At 40.3% G+C, this 22,167-nt stretch overlaps 1 protein-coding gene across 1 annotated transcript in view; it reads right to left on the bottom strand.

The window, feature by feature from the left end:
- Window positions 1–203: 203 nt before the first annotated feature.
- CENPU (centromere protein U) overlaps window positions 204–22,167 on the bottom strand; it is a 29,540-nt gene continuing 7,576 nt past the window's right edge. The window contains exons 5-12 of the mRNA XM_081959274.1: window positions 19,133–19,202; window positions 8,610–8,679; window positions 8,293–8,392; window positions 7,578–7,656; window positions 6,928–6,975; window positions 4,778–4,839; window positions 3,110–3,260; window positions 204–716 (exon numbers count right to left, since the gene is read on the bottom strand). Of these exons, the coding sequence (XP_081815400.1) occupies window positions 594–716; window positions 3,110–3,260; window positions 4,778–4,839; window positions 6,928–6,975; window positions 7,578–7,656; window positions 8,293–8,392; window positions 8,610–8,679; window positions 19,133–19,202 (703 nt within the window). The 3' untranslated portion in view covers window positions 204–593. The remainder of the gene's footprint in view (window positions 717–3,109; window positions 3,261–4,777; window positions 4,840–6,927; window positions 6,976–7,577; window positions 7,657–8,292; window positions 8,393–8,609; window positions 8,680–19,132; window positions 19,203–22,167) is intronic.

Raw genomic sequence — 22,167 nt, 5'->3', positions numbered from 1 at the left:
TGTATGTTTACTGTGGTTGATGAAGAATAAAGACAACTAGAGTTTAGAAGCAACTAGGTGTAGGAAAGATGACATTTGGGATTTAGGAAAAGGATTTTATTGAATTGTCAAATATGTAAATAGTAATGCAAGTACATAAATAGTAATGTGATATATTTAGAGCTAACAACTAGAAGCCTGCGCTCTAAGTTTTAATTTCTCAGCAACCATATTCTTTTAGAAAAAAATGCAGCTACATGTGCCTTGCCAGATGAAACATTACTGTAATTAAATAATAGCAAGATTATTTTTCTGTTGGAAAGACTACTTTCATGAAAGAATAGGTTAAAGATCACTTGCCTCTCACACAAAGTAAATATATTAAAATACTATATTTATGATTCAATGGTCTGTTTTATTGCCTCATTACTTCTTCTTTGTCAAACAAAATATTTTTTCTTTTTCTTTGAGTCAGTCATACCAGTAAACATGCCAAAAGGAATTTATGGAGTTTAGGTCACTGAAAAAAAGACAATTATTTACAGTTTTCCTACTTCAACTTTATATTTGAATACATTGTACATCTGATAACACAGAATTTATAGTATGAATACTTAATCGTTGTTTTGCAATTCCAAACTTTCCTGCAATTTTGTGTTGATATTTTTTAAGTGACTTTCTGCTCCTAAAATTCTTCGTGACTCCATCAGAAGTGCAGGGAGGCTGGAAATGCCATACTATGGAACAGAAAGAGAAAAACAAGACATCGTTTATAAATTTGTAAAAAAAACAAGCCTGTGTTAGAAATTCTTAATGTTTGGACCTAGTTTACTACTCACTTTCTGAATTTACCTTCTCTTGCCTTTAGTCTTTCCCATTACAAGTCAAACTGATACAGCTCTATAATCCTTTGCATATACTCCTTCTATCATCTTAATGCCTTGCCATTTCTGTTAGTGCTTCTAGGCCCGTTCCTCTTCTCCTTGATGGTCATTTCTTTCTTGTTCTCTGTCTTTTATTTTCATTCTTTATAGTTTTACTTATGTCTATCTCCTCTGTTATTTTGGGGAATATTCTGATTTAGATTTGAAAACTTGTAAAAGTTTTTGGAGAGCCAGTTTGATGTACTAGTTAAGGCCCAGACTAGAAACTGGGAGATTATGAATTCTAGTCTTGCTTTAGACCAGTGGTTGTCAACCTGGTCCCTACCACCCACTAGTGGGCGTTCCAGCTTTCATGATGGGCGGTAGGCGTTTGCTGTAACTCTGCTTTATAAATTTTATGAAGTAAAGTTACTTCCCTACTTTATAAATCACCATTACTGTGGAACCGGTGGGCGGTTAGAAAATTGTACTACTAACAGAGATACAAAAGTGGGCAGTAGGTATAAAAAGGTTAACTACCCCTGCTTTAGACACAAAGCCAGCTGGCTTATTTTGGGCCATTCTCTTTCAGCTGAAGAAGAGGGCAAGAGGAGAAACCACTTCCAAAAGGGATGCCAGGAAAACAGCATGGACTTGTGCAGGCAGTTTCCACAAGTCAAGACTGTTTTAATTTCTTCTGCTCTTGTAGTTAACAAACCAGTCCTGACAGTTAATATATATGGGCTTATGATTAATATCCATGCTGTTTTTGTGATGAAGGCTGATATTCTGCCCATATCCCAATTGTGTTTGTGGGCCATCTCTGACATGTTCTTTCATGCATGTCTGAAAAGAAAGCTTTATCAAAATATGCAAGACTATATTTTATTCAGATGTGTTTTTTTAAAAAATTCAATATTGAAGTATCCTTCAATCTGGAAACTCTGGAGCCATTACAAGGCTTGTTGCATTCTTAGTTTCAAGTGAATACAAGTATCATCCTGCACAGAGTTTAAGACCTTTACCATAATGTTTATTATTTTCATAAAAAATATCTGCCTTGTTTATACTTGTATGCTTTATTGGATATATTCCCCATGTCTGTAGGACTTATCCAAACTTGCTAAACTTGGATTTCTGGCCAGGTTAATAATGTTTAATTCCTCAGCAACTATTTTTAAGGAACCTAAACTAACATAAAACTGCACTTAATTTGAGATTTACACACCAGAAATAAAAAATAATGCACTTGATCTATGAAAGCATTATTGTACTTGAATAAAATGAGATGAAGAATTTTAAATTTATCTAAGATTGATAAAATTAAAAAGCTAACCACAAAAATAATCAATATGCCACTTGCTTTTCCACATCAAATAAGATTATATCAGTATTATATATTCTCATAAGGATATTATAATATATAAAAGATTGTTACATGAAAATAAAGGTTGCTTTAGGGTCATTCTGCATGGATTGTATAAAACAGTGCATAAATTTCAATACTGAATACTGAAATGTGTACCATTTACACTAAAAAAAGATTATTTTTTCATATAGGTAATTCTTGGGCTAGGATGACAATTGGAATAAAAATTACCATTGCTAAGCGATGCGGTTATAAAGGTTGACATCAATCCCAAGACATGGGTCATTAAGCAGAAGTGGGAGCCCTAGGAAAGGGTGCCATAGGGCCTTGCTGTGGGTGACGCCAGGGAACACAGATGGGTCAGGGTGTCATGAGGAGGTCACTCGAGGCTATGGAAGAGCTATGATCTGGAGTGCAGATGGGCGAGCAACTTAATTGGGGTAACTTGTGACCTATCCTGCTGACTTCTCCATTGGCTTTGCTTGTCTGAAACCTGCAGGGTAAATTGCAAATGGCAATCTTGTGAGTGGCTCACTGCATGAATTGGGCACCTGTGGGGGCACTGCAACAGCCAGAACTAGAATAATTGTTAAGTTCATTTTTTCCAGTGCGATTGTAACTTTGAATAGTCTGTAAAAAAAATGGACATAAGCTGAGTACTATATGTACTTGAAAATGATGCAAGGGATGGAGAATCATGGCAATGCTTATTTCACTCAAATAAGGTTCTCTGTTGCAGCACACCCTGAATGTCTGAAAAAACTGCATCTCCTAGGAACTATACAATTATGTGTATTTGTGTTATCTCAAATATGGAAGGGTTGGCATTTAAAGGATAAGAAGCAGTAGCTACAGCTGTGATTCTTCCAGTATGCTAAGCCATTAAATGGTTACTTACTCCTAATTTTTCTTGTGAATTTTCCTTGTCATCCTTCATTTGCTGAAGACTCTTTAAATCTTTGATAAACTGAACTGCATTCTTGAGACAGGATATTTTTTCTTTTAGTTTGCTGTGTTCTTTCTTTAGTTTCTTCAGTTCTGGTTCATTTCTAGCAAAAATAAATGTTGAGCATTATGTTTTGATAAGATTTCCTTTTATTTTACAGAAAACTGTTTACATAACTGAATCTAAAGGAACGAGAGTGATAAGCTAAACAATCACACAGCAAGAGGATAATCAGTTCTTGATTCAGACCTGATAAAAATAGGGGGGGGGGCATCAACTGTTACTGCATCAATATAAAATCTAATTGGAAACCCGCTTCATAAGCCAGGGTGGCAACTCTTTGATAGTCATTTTTTTCTTCATTGGTTGAAGAACATAGGACAGTCTTGGTGACACTGGAAGAGGCAGGCAGAGGTTTTGGGTCTTTTGTAGTGTGAGATACCATATTTTAGCAGTGCAATTTCAGATAGTTGGGGTGTATGTTTGGAATTTGAACTTTATTTATTTAGCATATGGCACGTGTTAGCCAGGGATCACCGAGGTGGCTGCCTGCCTCTGTGAAAAGGCATCGGAGGAGGCTCTTTTCTTGTCCCTTCTGCAGTTTATTCACTCACAGGAATCAAACTGCCAAGCTGCTGAACTCAGTGGTGTGCAGGCCCAGCGCTTTGCCATGTGAGCCATCACGGCCCCTATTTATTTCTCTGAGACCTATTATTATGATTGTGTTAATTTTTGAAAAGAAAAAAGAAAAGAAAATACTGCTTCTGATTCACTACAGTCTTTTGTTTTCAATGTTTTCAAGCAGTATCTCTGCTATATGAAATCAATCTTTAGTTTCATTTTTCATCCAGCCAAAATCACAGCAAGAGTTTGCAGCATTTCTACATGCATTCAGGAAGATTATTATGATTATCTGAGTATGAGCAATCTGATAGCTTCTGTAGTCAATGTGCAAAAAGCTGCATAGACCTAATAGGAATGATGGAGGTCAACAGGTGCCAACAAGTTATCTATTTCAAAAAGCGGGTTAATAAAGCAAATCAATATTTTCTTAGATATTGTTATTATTTTATACTTGCAAAATAATGGAAATAAATCTAGAAATAATATTGCAATGGAAAGGAATGAATCTGGCCAGATGGGAAACTATACTGTTTGAAACCTATTTGGAGGAAGGATCTGGAATTTAGTTAATGCTCCTCTTTTAGTTTTGAAAAAAAATATTTACCCTATTCATAAATGTATAGCTTCAGTTCTCTGATGCGTTTGATTTGGAGCAGCATAGTTGCTGTAGGACAGGGGTGTCCAAACTTGGGAACTTTTAAGACTTGTGGACTTCAACTCCCAGAATTCCCCAGCCAGCATGGCTGGCTGGGGAATTCTGGGAGTTAAAGTCCACAAGTCTTAAAGTTCCCAAATTTGGACACCCCTGCTGTAGGACATCTAAAATAAATATCAGTCAGTTGGAGCTCTAAGTATACATTTTGAGCAAAACTTATCAGTACTGAAATCCATACTTGGGCAGAGGAAAATGAATACATCACTAGATTGGCACAAAACAGGATTTTAGGATTCAGTGATAACTATCTAAAACTTAATTGCAAAGTTATTACAACATACCTAAATAGTTCTCCTTTAATTTCTATTAAACGTTGTCTTGTCTTATTTGTCTTTCTGACCATCTGTAATGCCAGAAAATAAATATTACATATGAAAATCCTTAATACTTTATCACTGTTATTACTTCTTTAAAATACAGGTAATTCTTGACTTACGACTGGTCGCTTAGCCACCATTAAGTTTCAACAGACCTACTTAAGGGTTCTTATGAGGTTCCAATGGTTCCTCACAGTCATGTGATTGCACTTAAGGAGCTCAGCAACCAGACCACATTTATGGCCATTTTCAGCATTCCCTGGTCAAGTGATCATGTTTTAAAATGATTTTGCCCAAAACTGCATTTATTTATAGTTTTCAGCCAAACGGCACCCATAGTAAACCATTGGTTCACTTTACCCCTGTGCTGTTTGCTTAATGACAGCAGTGATTCACTTAACAACTGCAAAAAAAGTTTGTAAAATTGGGTCAGTCATGCTTTAAGATTATAATGGGAAGGATTCATTACAGTCGTATCTCAAGGACTACATATATAGACATATTGTGTATTATAAAATTTAATCCAATTTAGAATCTTGTGAAGAAGCAAGAAATATTTGGAACGTAATTTCAGTACTCTTCTTTGATCAACTGCAAGTAGCTTTACCACTGAAAATTCCTTCGTCTATAATTTAACTGCTTATTTAACAGGGATAAGATTATTTATTTAAAACATTTATATATTTTGTCTAATAATATGATTGCAACCTACATGTGCATAGTTCTAATAAAAATGGACCACATTGTGCTTGCAGAGAATACAAAGCCATTGATAGCAACAGTTAAATTGATCAACTTTATTAAAAATCACTAACAGTAGCATTCCTCAAAATATTTGCACTGAAGCCAAGAAAGATTATTGATAATTTGTTGCCACAAAGAAGAGGGAGTCAAACTATTCTCCAAGGCACCTGAGGGTAGAACAAGAAGCAATGGGTGGAAACTAATCAAGGAGAGAAGCAACTTAGAACTGAGGAGAAATTTCCTGACAGTTAGAACAATTAATCAGTGGAACAGCTTGCCTCCAGAAGTTGTGAATGCCCCAACACTGGAAGTCTTTAAGAAGATGTTGAATAGCTATTCGTCTGAAACGGTATAGGGTTTCCTGCCTAGGCAGGGGGTTGGACTAGAAGACCTCCAAGGTCCCTTCCAACTCTACTATTGTATGTATGTATGTATGTATGTATGTATGTATGTATGTATGTATGTATGTAAACACTAAGTGATTTTTTTTCTAGGCAGGATATTTCAAAACCTAAGTGTGACCATTGGGTGAAAAATACCCCTTTCTGGAATCAACAGAATTTTACAACATATCAGTACAAGTAGTCCTCAACCTACAACTCATTTATTGACCATTTGAAGTTACAATGGCACTGAAAAAAGTGAAATGACTGTTTTTCACATACTTATCCAAGAGCTGTGGTGGCGCAGTGGTTAGAATGAAGTATTGTAGGCTAATTTTGCTGACGGCCAGAAGTTTGGCAGTTCGATTCTCACCTGCTCAAGGTTGACTCAGTCTTTCATCATTCCGAGTTCAATAAAAAGAGGACCCAAATTCTTGGGGGCAATATGCTGACTTAAACTGCTTAGAGAGGGCTGTAAAGCTCTCTGAAGCAGTATATAAGTCTAAGTGCTATTGCTATCACATGATCAAAATTAAGATGCTTGGCAATTGACTCATTTATAATGGCTGCAATGTCCTGGGGTCATGTGATCACTTTTGCGACCTTCTGGCAAGCAAAGTCAGTAGGGAAGCCAGATTCACTTAACAACCTGTTACTAACAATTGCAGTGATTCATTTAACTGTGGCAAGAAAGGTCATAAAATGGGGCAAAACAACTTAATAAAGTTTCACTTAGCAACATAAATTTTGGGCTCAATTGTGGTAATGTCATGTATATGTATACACATATAGAACTTAGTATGCATAAAACCTTCAATTTGTATTTGTCAAACTCAAGGACAGAATATTTTCTATTCTAGCTCCCAATTTGAATTAATGAAATTTTATATTATTATTACATCCTATTTTTTTAAATAGTGTCCACTAAAAGCTAGTTTTAATCTATTGGAAGAAAATCTATACAGTTTAAAAGATGATGCAGTTTACCTTTGTTTGTTTCAATTTTGTATTTTTCAGTTTCTCAGCATCTGCAGACTAATTAAAATATTCAAAATTAAAGATATGGCATAGCTTAGTAAATAATTACAATAAATACAAGAGATTTAAATTAGTAAAATTCATAGTTTCTAATAACCAGAATTTAAGAAGCTTATTTAATTCAAGAAATAATAATTTTAAATGTTTTTGGATTTTTACATGAACGTATCTAATTTTATCCTTTTTCAGTTTCTATATAAACAGGAATTAAAGTGATAGGACCTGGCTGGATATAATGCATAGGAACAAAAGATAGTGTGGATAATACAAAGAGAATTGTTATACATTAAAAAAAAACTGCAACTGACTTTTTTTATTGCCTAGTTTTCTCCTTTCTGAATACTTTCCAAATTTTCAATTTATTTTTCTAACTAACATACACATATATCCTGCAACAGTTTACATCATGGACTGTCCCCATGCCCAATGCCCTGCTCTATAATATTATTTAGCACTTTACTTGCCCCCCCCTCCCAGATTCATTTAATTGCCATTCCTTTTCTTCTAAAGAATATGTCAGTTATTTTGGTGATTTGTCTTTAATTACCCCCGTAACATTTGCAAAATACAAAATTTCCCCAATCAAAACCTGTACGTACAATGTCAGTGAATTGGTCTTTGAGCCTGGCATGAAATTTATCAATAACATTTTTATACTTCTCTTGTTCCACTTCTTCTCTGAAACAATATACACAATACATATCATGATAAATCTATGCTTAAATGAACACATTAAACTAATTTGTACATGAAGAGGTACAAATTCTTGTAACTGTATTTTATCCTGCTAATGGTTGATATATAAGATACAATGCCAAATACCTAACATTTTCTTGTTAAAAATGTTATCGTAACTTACAATGCTAAAAAGTTTTCAATTATCATTCTTGGGTTTGTACTTTTGCTGCTAGCCAACATGTTTCCTGCAGTAATTCTGATATCACATAACTGCTACTATTTTTTTTTCAAATTTTCCAGTTTTCATGCAGTCCTGGTATTTTTTTTTTTGCAGTCTCCTATCAAAATAGTGATGAGGCCCAAGCCTGCTTAAATCCTGCTGAGCATCCAGATGATGTTGATAAAATTATTATCATAAATATAACAATTTTCTATAATGCATATTTTTTTTAGAAAAAAGCTCTTACTTAAAACAAAGCAATTCTTTTATTATGTTTTTACAATATCTCCAAACAGTGAAACAGCACCAATTCAAATTTTAAAAAGTGAAAAAGCAGATTGAATTATGTTACATTTAATATCACAGCAAAACTTTCAGTCATAAGGAAATTGTCAATCATAAGAAAAGATGCTTACTTGTAATCTGTTGTTATCTTTTCAAGCTCCTTCAAAACAATGTTTTCCTTGGTAACATGTCTGGAAACTTTTGTTGGCTTCTTTGGAACTTTTTTGGAAACTAAATGAAGTGAAAAACAGAGTATTAATACATTTGGTTATTATGGGTCCAAGCCTATCTAAGCTTCCCAAAGATACGCAATTTAAACTGATGTACATGAAATGCTAAGTCCTACAGTTTTACTCAGTTAATATAAAAATCAAGATCAGCAGGTCCGGTACTACACACAGAAGTGAAAAACCATTCTAATGCTGTGGAGAAAGGAAAAATGATTTACCTGGATGGGTTGTCTCCCTTTCTGGTAAAGCATTCTTATTTACATGTGATTGAGTTTTTTTCTTGGGTATCTATTAGATCAAAGTTAAAGAGCATATTAGTTAGCAACCTATGTTATTAAAATGTGTTTGAATTTAGTAGCTCAGGTTGTCAAGCTCAGTTCTCAAACCAACAGCCTACCTATGTTATTTCATTTGGCAGGCACTTTTTCAAACTTAGTCAAACTATAAACTTTATCTAGATGTACATTGCTTAAAATTTTAGTAAATTCTCATAACACTTATATAAAAAACAAGGTATACACTATTAGAGTACGCTTATATAATTCTTTGCAACAACACCCCATTAACTTTGAATATTCTATAGCTGCACTGCAGCAAAAATAAGTTGAAAAGTATTTTTTTACAACTAGTGGACTCTTTTAATGATTATATGGTTTTTAATAATCAGCCTGAAGTATGTGCTTTGCTTCATTTTTATAATAAAGAGTTTCATAACCGATATGTGACAGAGTAAATACTGTTTTTTAATAAAAACATTTAAAGATATATTGATCAACAAAACATTAAGATAAATTACATAAGGCCTTCCTAGAAAGTATAAACGTTTCTAAGAAATTACATATAATTATATAATGGTAATTATTATGAATTGCTATGCTGAAATAAAGGTAAAGACATGTTAATAAAATAATATTAAAGGATTCTTGAAGAATCTTTGCTGTCTATTTTTTAATCAACATGATTTCCTAATCAATTACCTGCTAACAAATATTATTTTCCTAGTAGAAGTTTTTTCATATTAGCTGCCAGTTATTAAAAAACATGCGGGAAAACTAAACTGTATGTTTTTCAATTAATGGTATTTAAAATAGAATTTGTAAGTTGTAATCTTGTCAAAATCTATTGTTTTACAATGATATCTTTCATTTTAAATATTTCTTAGTGGACATACAGTTTGAAGATTTCTGCAATGAATATAAATTTTGTTGATGTGTTGAAAACTATTTAGGAATTATTTTAATCAATTTTACATATTCACTAATGCAGTCAATTTCTATTAGTATAAGAAAAACTCTTCAAGCTACATGAAATGTATACAAAATATGCAGAAAATCATGCAGAAGAAATGAATGATATAACAGGAACTTTATGTTATCATTGCTTACAATTTATAATTAAAACTGAACTTTTTAAAGTAGCTAACTCCACTGAGCACATAAACATACGTAACCTATAAAATAGCATACTAATTATATTATTACTGACACCTGTACGATAGACACTTCAGCAAGGTTTAGAAGTATTCAGATTCATAATTAAAGACCTATGGCTATCAGCTCAAAAAATCTATTTTATCACTCATGGATAAAAAATAATAAAAAAGTAAAAAAAAATAACAAAAAAGCTTCTTTCAACATGTTAAAAACAAGAAAAAAGTCAAGGAAACAATTGGTCCATTGCTGGGAGAAAGTGGCAAGAAGGTGACAAGCAACAGGGAGAAAGCAGAACTACTTAACTCAGTTTTTGCAACTGTCTTTACACAAAGGAAAAAAACAGTCCAACCTATTAAAAACAGCACCACAAAAAACAGATTAGAAACAAAAGTTAAAATAGCGAAGAAAAGCACCTGTCTACCCTTGATGAGTTCAAATCAGGACCGGATGGATTACACCCCAAGGTTCTGAAAGAACTAGCAGATGGGATCTCAGAACCATTGAACCAGTGGTGAGTTCCAGGTGGTAGCTGGGAGCAACAGCCACTGTACTGGAATGGTGTTTTGGAGGGCCCACCTGCCCGCCGGCATTCCTTACCGGCATTTAAGCCAACCGGGCCATTTGCGCATGTGCGTGCAGTGTATGGCACCTGTGCGAACTCCGCCGAGCATCTGCAGCATCGCAAGGTGGTGGGTGCGCATGCGTGCGCAGCGCACGTGCCCAAGGTGGACACCCGGCCTCGTAACAGCATACCGGTTGCGACAGGATCCGGAACCCACCACTGCACTGAAAGACCGTTGTCTTACCTGAACGGTCGTTCTCTGGGCGCTGCGGGACAGTCCAAGCATGGGTTAACACAGTCTAACTGCCCTAGGACTGAGTGAGTTTTTTATTGTTGACCACGCCTCCCTTTGCCTCTGCAATTCAGTTTTAAAAACGAAGACTTGGAACGTAGACCTGTTGACTGTAGATCCTCAATGTCATAGTCTTCATCACAAACCCTGGGTAGGGTTGGACTGTCCCGCAGCGCCCAGAGAACGACCGTTCAGGTAAGACAATGGTCTTTCTCCTGTGCGCTGCTTGGACAGTCCAAGCATGGGACATACCCAAGCTATTGTGTCCCAGGGCGGGTAGATTCTAACGAGTCTGAAGCCTCAACCACCTTCTGTAAGACCCTTCGTCCAAAAGAGGCTTCTGCCGAGGCAAAGGTGTCTATTTTATAGTTTTTTATGAATGCTGTGGGAGAAGCCCACGTGGCCGCTCTGCAGATATCAAGGATGGAAGCCTGGGTCGCCCATGCCGCTGAAGTCGCTGCGCTCCTTGTTGAGTGCGCTGTCACGTTGCGAGGGGATACCTTGCCTTGGTGTTCATAAGCAAGTTTTATGCAGGCCCTCAACCAGCGTCCGATCGTGTGTGAAGACACCTTACGACCGAGCGACCCAGGCAGGAAGGAAATAAAGAAGGATTCGGAATGGCGAAATTCCTTGGTTCTTTTAATGTAAATGCGCACTGCCCTCCGCACGTCCAATTTATGCCAAAGTTTTTCTGTTGGATGAACTGCTTTAGGGCAGAAATTGGGTAGGATCACCTCTTGTGATCTGTGAAAGTGCGTATTCATCTTTGGAATGAAAGTGGGATCAATCCTTAGAATGACCCTGTCAGTATGAACAATACAAAGGTCCTCCCTTACAGACAACGCAGCCAGTTCAGATATTCTGCGTGCGGACGTGATGGCTATAAGAAAAACCGTCTTGAGTGACAAATGACGGAGACTAGTCTTACGTAACGGTTCAAATGGAGCCCCGGTGAGTGCTTTTAATACTAGGGGCAAACTCCAGGAAGGGTAACGATGAACCACCTGAGGGCAGATGTTCACCGCACCTTTCAGAAAGCTTTTGACTTGAGGATGTTGGCTCAAGGGCCGACGTGAATGACATGACAGGATGGTGGACAGCCCCGCCACCTGCCTTCTGAGCGTGTTAGGCGCTAAACCCCTGTCCAACCCTTCCTGCAGAAAGTCAAGAAGGTTAGGAATTGAAGCTGAAGTGTCCTGGACACCGTTCTTGACGCACCAGGCCGAAAATGCGTTCCACGTGGCCTCATATATTCTATTGGTGGAAGGTCGCCTGGACGCCTGAATAGTTTGGATGACCTTGTCAGAGAAGTCTTGTTTCCTCAGGAGATCCCCCTCAAGTGCCAGACGGCTAGTTGTAGCCACTGGGGATCCGGATGACTGATGTGGCCCTGGCTGAGGGAGATTTGCTCCTGAGGTATTCTCCACGGGTTGCGAATGGAGAGACTGACAAGGTCGGCGTACCAGGGCCTCCTGGGCCAGTGAGGCGCCACAAGCAGGAGTTCTGCCTTTTCCGTTAACAGCTTTGACACTATGTGTGGAATGAGAGGCAACGGAGGAAAGGCATACAGAAGGCCCGGGGGCCAACGGCTCCTCAGGGCGTCCGTTCCCTCTGCTAGAGGAGTGTAATAGCGGGAGAAGAATCGGGGTAGGTATGTGTTGTTGTGTGTGGCAAAGCGGTCTACTTGTGGTTCGCCGAATTTCTCCACGATCTGACTGAAAATGTCTGGATGCAGTCTCCATTCGGAGTGATCGATCGTCTGCCGACTCAGCCAATTCGCTTCCCGATTGCTTGTTCCCGCTATGTGGTCCGATCTGATGGACGACAGATGCCTCTCCGCCCATCTGCCCAGTGCCTCTGCCTCTCGCATGAGGCTTCTGGAGTGTGTGCCGCCTTGCCTGTTGATGTGAGCCTTTGTAGCAACATTGTCTGTTAGTAACAGTACATGATGGCCCACAATGTGAGGAGCAAATTGACGGAGTGCGAGGCGGGCCGCTCTCAGTTCCAGCCAGTTTATGCTGTGGCCCGCCTCCCTCAGTGTCCACGTGCCCTGAGCAAGTTGGCCCTGACAATGTGCTCCCCAGCCCAACAGGCTTGCATCGGTTGTCACTACTAGTCTTTCGGGCTCCTTGAAAAGAGACCCTTTTTGCACTGCTGCTGTTCTCCACCAGGCAAGGGAGCGGATCACCTTGGGTGGCAGGATTACCTTTCGTAGTGAGTTGCTGGTTTTGGCCCTCTGCATTGGCAGGAGGAACCACTGCAGTTCCCTGGCATGAAGTCTGGCCCAGGGAACCACTTGTATGCACGAAATCATGATTCCCAGAAGTTGGGATAGATGCAAGATCGGCACTGATCTGTTCCTTTTGCACAGCAAGAGTTTGTTTTGGAGGCTTTTCATCCTGTCTGGCGACAGGAATACCTGGCAGGTCTTGGAGTCTATGACGGCGCCGAGATGTTGGATGCGGGTCGTCGGTACCAGATGGCTTTTCTCCCTGTTCACCGAGAAGCCGTGTTTCTCCAGTGTCTGGATGGTTGTCTGAAGGTCTCTCCGCGCCTGAGCGAGGCTGGACGAGTGGATAATGATGTCGTCTAGATAGCATTCTAGACGAATCGGTCGGTTCCTGAGGTGGGCTGCCAGTACTGCCAGTATCTTTGTGAAGGTCCTGGGGGCAGACGAGAGGCCGAAGGGCAGGGCCCTGTACTGATAATGCCTCCCATCGTAGTGGAACCTCAGGAACCTTCTGTGTGCCAAATGAATTGGGACATGCAGGTAAGCCTCCCTCAAATCTATTGACGTGAGTAGATCTCCCTGCCTTGTGCATTCTAGGATGGATTGGAGGGACTGCATCTTGAACCTTCTGTATGCTAAGTGTTGATTTAGACACTTTAGATCCAAGATGGCCCTCCATCCCCCCGAGTTCTTTGGGACCAGGAAAAGGATGGAGTAGAATCCCTGCCTCTCCTGATCCCTTGGAATGGGTTCTATGGCTTTTATTGTGAGCAGATGGTCGATTTCCATCTGCATGAGAATCCTTTTCTGGGGGTTTTTGGGGATTGGGCAACGGATGAACTTCCATTGTGGAAATGATAGGAACTCTAGTACTAGGCCCTTCCTGATTGTATTCAGGACCCAGGAGTCTGATGTGATCTCCTCCCACCTGTCGGCGTACATCTGGAGCCGACCCCCTATGGGAGGTGTCCCTTGGTGGTCATTTCCCTCTACGAAACTGGCGGGAGTTGGAGCCGCCACGAAATGGCTTCCGAAAGGACTGCGACTGGTGTTGCCTGCCCCTGGTACTGTAGGAGTTCCTATCCTGACCCCTATCCCCCGTCTGAGAGTAGTTTCTCTGGTAGGTGCCTGAAGTGGAAGCTTGGTTATTCTCCTGAGATCTAAAGGTCTGTTTCCTGAAGGAACCAGGTCCCTTGCGATCATGTTTCTTAAGGGTGGCTGGTAGTATTTTTCGTTTGTCTTTGGTCTCAATGGTAAACTTATCCAGGGCCTCCCCAAAGAGCTGCCCCCCTTTGAAGGGAGCGGAAGCGAGCTTCCACTTTGCCTTCATGTCCGCCTGCCAGTGGCGTAGCCACAGGAGGCGCCGGGAGGTAACATTGGACGCCAAGGCCCTGGACGCAAATTTTGCTGTGTTCAGGGAGGCATCCGCGGAATACTCTACCACCGTGATGATTTTATTGATGTCGTGTTTCCAGCGAGATCCCCCAGAAGGGGGTCTGGATCTCAGCTGGCGGAGCCAGAGAAGAGAAGATCTGATAAAAAAGGAAGCAGAGGTGGATGTTCTGATGGCCCAGGCAGCCGCCTGGTGAGTCTTATGACATGCCTTTTCAGAGCGCTTGTCTTCTGCTTTGAGACCCTCTAGCAGATCAGCTGGTAGATTTTGGGATGAAGTCAGGGATATGACTGGGGCATCTACCTCAGGTAACTTTAACACCTCTTCCATCTTAGATTCTACAGCGTAAAGTGATTTGTCACCTCCGCTGGGATTAGTGAGGGTGCCTGGTTGAATCCACTGCCTCTGGACCACGTCCAGAAATAAATCTGGCACAGGGATTTAATCTACAGTGGGAGCTGGCTCGTTAAATAGTCCCTCTTTATGGTCCTTAGAGGACGAAGAGGAAGTTGTGGTACCTTTTGGAGCAGCACCCAATTCAGTTGCAGCCTTTGCCTTATGTAGGATGGATTTGAACAAAGAAGGTTTGAACAACCCCGTGAAGGCTGGCTTATCAGGGGGAAGGTCCTCATCTGCAGATAATTCAAAATCATCGATTTCACCTTCTTCCCATCCTGACTCCTCAGTAGCCACTGAGGTGCCAGGAGATGGGGGGTTAGCCTCCCTAGCCTGAGTTGCTGGGGTTTTTGGTTTGGCTCCACTAGAAGTGGGAGCTTCCCTCTGCTGTAGGCCCTCAGCAATGCCTTGGGAGATGGCCTGAGAGATTATTTCTCTCATTTCAGCAGACAGATGGGACCCTTTGTCCTCCCTGGGACGGACTGGAGTAGGAGCAGGACGCTTCCTGCCCCTTCTGGCATTGTAATAGTCCTCTTCAGTGTTTAAGGCCTGACATGGGCCCAATTCCTCTCTGATGGAGGAGCTGGGAGAATCAGGATACCCCTAGGAAGCATCTGGAGAGGAGTCCCTAGATATTTCCCCCGAGGAAGGGGGTGACCTGACCCCTGGGGGGGAAGCAGGTCTTTCCTCCCTATTTTGTCTTGGGGATCGGTCTGGTGAAGGCTCCATTCGGTTTGGAGACCTATCAGGCCTGGGAGGTTGTGGGGCCTTGTTTTTTCGACTGCTTTCTTTGCCCTTGTCCCCACAGCCCTGGGGATCTGGAGATGCCCTTCTAGTACCGTTCCTGCCCCCTTTGCCCCCACTAGGAGCCAGATCTAATTTGCTCCTCTTTGAGGAAGGCCCAGCCTGCATTTCCCCTGACCCTTTGTCTGCCATGGTTTGAAGGTGGCACAACAGGGTAAGATGGCTGGGATGGAGGTGGAGAAGGGCCCAAGGCGTGGCCAGTCGGCCTGAGAACGCCTATCGATTTACTGAGGGTTAGAAGGGAAGCCCAAGGGACAATACCCTCTAACCTGCCGGTGCCGCCTTTAGATTAGGCGGAAACCTGTAGCTAGATGAGGTGGGCCTAGCTGGAATCCCAGACGTGGCCCACGAGTCGTTGGTATTCGTCGCTGAGGCGAAAACACGTCTTGCTTGTGTCCTGCTCTCCTCGGAGTGCCGTTTCGCTAAGAAAATGGCCGCCGCTGCGTGCGCAGCTCTCGGCTCTGAAAATGCATGGTTTGCGGCAAAAAGCGTGCGAAACCTTTGCAATTGCAAGTGCTGAATCAGGCAAGCGGCGAAAAGCGTGCGAAAGCCTTAAAATGGCCGGCGCTAGTTCGGGGAGACGGCGAAAGGCGCGCGAACCCCCTAAGGTAGCCACCGCAGCCACTGGACAAGGGAAATCCTTTCGCTACTCTGGAGAGCCTCAGCGCTCCTCCCAGGCAGCCTAGAAACGCGAAAGGGGCAAGCTGATCGATGCGGAGGCTTCCCGCCCTCAGCTCGAGTGCCGGCAGCCGCCGGGCAGCTCACAGACCCCCGCGCTCCTTACTAACGTTCTCCTGACGGTCACTCGGCTGTTGAGTTTCTCTTCCAATTCTCCTGGCGTGTCAACCTTTATGGAAATTATTCTATTATTTGATTACTCTTTAATTAATTTTGGGGAGTACAGTGTAACTGTCATAAGACTGAGGAACTCCCCTGCAACAGTCCAAACGGGCGGACTGAGTTTTTAAAACTGAATTGCAGAGGCAAAGGGAGGCGTGGTCAACAATAAAAAACTCACTCAGTCCTAGGGCAGTTAGACTGTGTTAACCCATGCTTGGACTGTCCAAGCAGCGCACAGGAGAACCATACCTTTCAAAGATCCTGGAGCACTGGGGAACTGCCAGAGGACTAGAAAAGAGCTGATGTAGTTCCCATCTTCAAAAAAGAAAAAAAATATATCCAGGAAATTATAGACCTATCAGTCTGACCTCAATACCAGGGAAGATTCTGGAAAAGATAGTCAAGCAACGAATCAGCAAACACCTAGAAGCAAACAAAGTGATAACCAAAAACCAACATGGGTTTGTCAAAAACAGATCATGCCAGACTAAATCTATTGCATTCTTTGACAAAGTGACAAAATGAGTGGACCAGAGGAATGCTGTCAATATAATTTACCTGGACTTCAGGTAAATTATATTTGATAAAGTAGACCATAACTTACTACTACTTAAATGCAAGTTAGACAGCATCACCACCAGATGGATTTGTAACTGGCTGATCAACCGCACTCAACATTGTAGTCCTCAATGGAACTGCATCTACATGGAGGGAAGTATGCCGTGGAGTACCCCAAGGGTCTGTTTCAGGCCCAGTACTCTTCAACATCTTCATCAATGATTTGGACGAGGGGATAGATGGGGAACTCATCAAATTTGCAGATGACATCAAGCTAGCAGGAATAGCCAACACTCCAGAAGACAGGTTTAAGATACAGAAGGATCTTGACAAACTTGAACATTGGGCACTATGTAACAAAATGAAATTCAATGGTGAAAAAAGTTAAGATTCTATATTTAGGCAACAAAAATGAAATGCACAGGTACAGTATAGGTGGTACCCCATTCAATAGTAGTAACTGTGAGAGGGATCTTGGAGTCCTAGTGGACAACCATTTAAATATGAGCCAACAGTGTGCAGCAGCTGCCAAAAAAGCCAACACAGTTCTAGGCTGCATAAACAGAGGGATAGAATCAAGATCATGTATAGTGTTAATACTACTTTATAATGCCTTGGTAAGGCCACTCTTGGAATACTGCATCCAATTTTGGTTGCCACAATGTAAAAAAGATGTTGAGACTCTAGAAAGAGCGCAGAGAAGAGCAACAAAGATGATCAGGGGACTGGAGACTAAAACATATGAAGAATAGTTGCAGGAACTGGGCATGACTAGTTTAATGAAAAGAAGGAATAGGGGTGACATAACAGTATTTCAATATCTCAGAGGTTGCCACAAAGAAGAGGGAGTTAAGCTATTCTCCAAAGCACCTAAGGGCAGAACAAGAAGCAATGGGTGGAAGCTAATCAAGGAGAGAGGCAACCTAGAACTAAGGTAAAATTTCCTGACAGTTAGAACAATTAATCAGTGGAATAACTTGCCTCCAGAAATTGTAAATGCTCCAACACTGGAAGTTTTAAAGAAGATATTGGATAACCATTTGTCTGAAGTGGTATAGGGTTTTCTGCCTAAGCAGGGGGTTGGACTAGAAGACCTCCAAGGTCCTTTCCAACTGTTATTCTGTTTTTTCAGTTTTCTGATTCAGGAAAAATATGAGACCATTGAGATTAGCGCTATCAGGATAAGTGAACATTAAAATCAGAGATAGACTATAACAGCGATAGCGAACCTTTTTTGGCTCACGTGCCATAAGTGGGGGGAGTGCAGGGGGGGTCGTGTGCAGACGTGCCGCACCCATAATGCAATGTGCGACCCCCCAGTGCGCATGCGTGCACTATAGGTGCTCCCCCTTTTTTGCATGCTTTTTTTGCCCTCCCCAGGCTCCAGAGGCTTTATAGGAGCCTGGGAAGGGCGAAAACAGCCTCCCCCCGCCCCCACAGAAGCCCTCCGGAGGCTTGAGGGACCTTTAGTCAAAATGAACCTCCGAGCAAACCGGAAGTGACTTCCGGTTTGCTTGGAGGGTCGTTTTGAGTGCTCCGAAGGCTTGAGGGACCTTCAGGACGCTTTCCTGAAGCCTCCGGAGCAGTCAAAACGAACCTCCAAGCAAACTGGAAGTCCCTTCCCAAACTTCCGGTTTGCCCATAGGGCTGTTTTTTTGTGCTCCGGAGGCTTCAGGGAAGCTCATGAAGCCTCCGGAGGGGGCGGGGGAGGCTCTTTTCTCCCTCCCCAGGCTCCTATAAAGGCTCTGGAGCCTGAGGAGGGCGAAAAATGGCTTTAAAAAGGGTGAACTCAGCTACTGACAGGGCAGCGCCTCATGTGCCCTGACAAATGGCTCCGTGTGCCACCTGTGACACGCGTGCCATAGGTTTGCCATCACTGGACTATAACATATAGTGACTGCAAGGAAATGATACATAATACCACATACTGTCAACAAATGACATTATAGATAATATTTTACTGCATGGCATCTACCAGATTTTTGAGCATAAAAAAAGTATGTTTAAGAAAAACATAATTACCAAAATAACAAATTACAAGAAATTTCAATTTAAAATTATTAAATCAGTTTTGCTTGTTGTTTTGAATCATATAATTTTAAATGTTATCCAATTATGCACCATTGAGATTGAAAATAAATATAAATATATATATTTCAAAACATCTGCGTATAATTGATTGTAGTTTACTACCAATAAAATGGAAAAAGTATTATCTAAACCTTTTACTTACCGTGTTCTTTACTGAAGGTTCCTCTTCTGAATCTTCAGTTTTCTCTATTGTTTTCAGAGTGTGAGTTTTTCTGGTAAATATAAAAATGTTACAGTATATTTTGTCATGGAATTTTAAACACTGGCATGGAAACTTCTCAGAATTTTTTTTGCAGTATTATATTGACTAAATAATTTCACTGATGGGCCAGAGATCCTTTATGCTATTGCCAGATAAAGATTTGCAGTTAAAAATAGCAAGGAGTAAGCAACATAATTAGTAGCGATAAAGTATGGAAATTAAATGGTACATATGTCATACTGAAAAAAGAATATATGGCCACAAATGTGCATACGTCAGGGATTATTTAGTTTTATCGAACAAGCAAGTATACAAGAACATTATGAATGGTAAGGGTTGAATTACATGGCAATTAGACTCAACTGGCAGACATACCTCCCCAGCCAATTATATCCTTATCAAGAACACCAATCTACAAAATTGCCAAATAACTGACAAATGAACTTATACACTTCATAGAAGGAAGTAAACACTCCATCAAATCCTGACTATAGTGCCTCCAAAGGATCAAAGATCTGACCATACGTGAAGATGAAATCATGGTCTCATTTGATATTACAGCACTCTTTGTAGACCCAGACCTAGCAAAAAAAAATCCATCACAGCACACCCCACCTAACCAACTACACCAAGATTGAAATACCCAGAATCATGAACCTTATCAATCTTTGCCTGACAACATACTTTCAGTTTTATGGATACATATATCAACTCAAAGGATTACCACTTTCAGGATTCATAGCTGAGACCATAATGCAATGCCTGGAATCTATAGCACTCCCAAGTAGAGATAACACATGAAAAGATCTGATTCATTTTTTTATTTTATTCAAAGAAAAGTTTAAAATGCAAAAAATATATTAAAAATAGAAAAAGGCAACCCTTCCCTCACAAAATAAACAAGACATTTTAAAAGTTCATTGAGAAAAAAAATAACACCTGTACACATATTATTTCCCCTTAGTTGAATACTGATTAATACATTACTAAAAATTAATTTCTCAATCCTTGCTAAATAGGCCCAAAAGATTTTAAACTATCAAATTCATTTGCAAAAGGAATGTAAAAGTTTTATATTACTTTTGTGAATCTAATTCTAGAACAACATGACTCTGAATATTTTCCACAGCTATTATCATTTCATCAAACTTTTAAAATAAACTTAAAACTAAAAATTGCATGTTAGCCAGCTCTGTTCTGTTGTAATTCGATCCATTGTTGTTCTGTATATGTGAGTCAGAAAACAAAAAACACTAAAGCAAGGTAGAGAAATAAATTAAGGAACAGGGAAGATTTTTACTTGATATGTTAATCCAAAATTGAAGAAAAATTAAAAAAATAATCTCCAAATATTTTGCAAGTTAATAAAGTACAAAGTCTAATATTGATGTACCGTATTTTTCGGAGTATAAGACCAAGCACCAAGATTTTGAAGAGGCAAATTAAAAAAAAAGTTTTTGCACTCTGCAGACCTCCCCAAAATGGTCCGTTTTTCGTGAAAACGGCCCCATTTTTTTTCTTCAAAAAAAAAAGGGGCGTGAATAGCCTTTAGTAGGTTTGTAGAGTGCTCCTGGGAGGGGGGTGGCCTCCTCCAAAATGAGCAAAAAAATGTCTATTTTTTGTGAAAACGGACCCGTTTTTTGTTAAAAAAATGGCATGCATAACCTTTAGGAGGCTTATAGAGTGCTCTTAGGGGCTGGGAGGGGGCAAAATTGAGTAAAAAATTGCCTTTTTCCGCTCATTTCTGCCCTCCCCAGCCCCCAGGGGCATTCTGGAAGCCTCCTAAAGGCTCTGCACAACCATTTCGGTGAAGGGGACGGGGTTTCGGGTGGCAAAAAATGCTGTATTCGGTGTATAAGACGCACCCAGCTTTTCGGTCTGTTTTTTTGAGGGGAAAAGATGTGTCTTATACTCTGAAATATACGTTAAATCAAATAAAAGCACTTCACCTTCCAAGGAGGGAAAAAGACTGATAAAATCTAGCAAGGGGTTAATGAAAGTCAGCATTCAATCAGCCAGTCAACTTTTAAAAACAAAAAGCAAAGTAAAGCAATACATTTAAAAAGTGAAAGTTAATATCCAGACATGCTTAGAACATGAAATGCTGAAAGGAAGATGTATACTCTGACTTTCTGACCATTCCCAAAGGGAATTCGAATCTTCAAGACTCCCCTCCCCAGATCGGTCCAAAGCCATCTAAAGTCATCTAGGTCATTCCTAAGTGCTCCCATTCAAATCCAGGGAGCAGTACTGCCAGAGAACCAGCTCTGGCAGTAAAATCAGCACATAGCCTCAAAGAAAAAAGTCCCTACCATTTAGCAGCCATCTTGGGAGGTGTCATATAACAAGAAACTATCAACATCTTCAGATAAATAACCTTCACAAGGAAGAAGATACAACATTATCCTTCCTAGATATCTCATAAGCAGAAATAGCGATGTCAAGTTAGAAACACAATTCCATTATAAATCTATCCACACCAGACAAGTGTACCTATGCAGCAACCTAAGTTCCTACAAGAGAAGCCACGTAAGACCACTATTTAGAGAGAAACAAACACACTGCAGCAATCCTGAACATCAGAAAAAGGAAACAGAACATCCACAGTGTGTCTTCCAACAAAATGAATATCCATTTTATCAAAAAAAGCTGTCAATTTACCATAACACAACCAACAGAAGCTGCAAGTTCATCTCAGAAACCACCAACAGATTATTACAACTACATGGCACCACTGTATCACACAAACCAACTAAACCCTCTCAAACATTCTAACTAAGTAAAACAAAAGCCACAGCAGCGCCAGAAGAAATGAAACAGGAGCCAGTCTACCACAAACTGTGTAAGGATTATAAGTCACTATTTAGGACAAACAGGCAGAAAATTAGCACAGCACATTTATGAATACCAACTAGCAATTAGAATACATGATGAAATTCCTTAATTTTATAACACATGAGCAGACTCAACCAGTT

The sequence above is a fragment of the Natrix helvetica genome, assembly GCF_964273705.1.
Source record: "Natrix helvetica genome assembly, chromosome: 7".
Taxonomy (NCBI): Eukaryota; Metazoa; Chordata; class Lepidosauria; order Squamata; family Natricidae; genus Natrix; species Natrix helvetica.
Note: the sequence above shows the minus strand (reverse complement) of the source record. Positions and strands in the feature narration are given on the sequence as shown.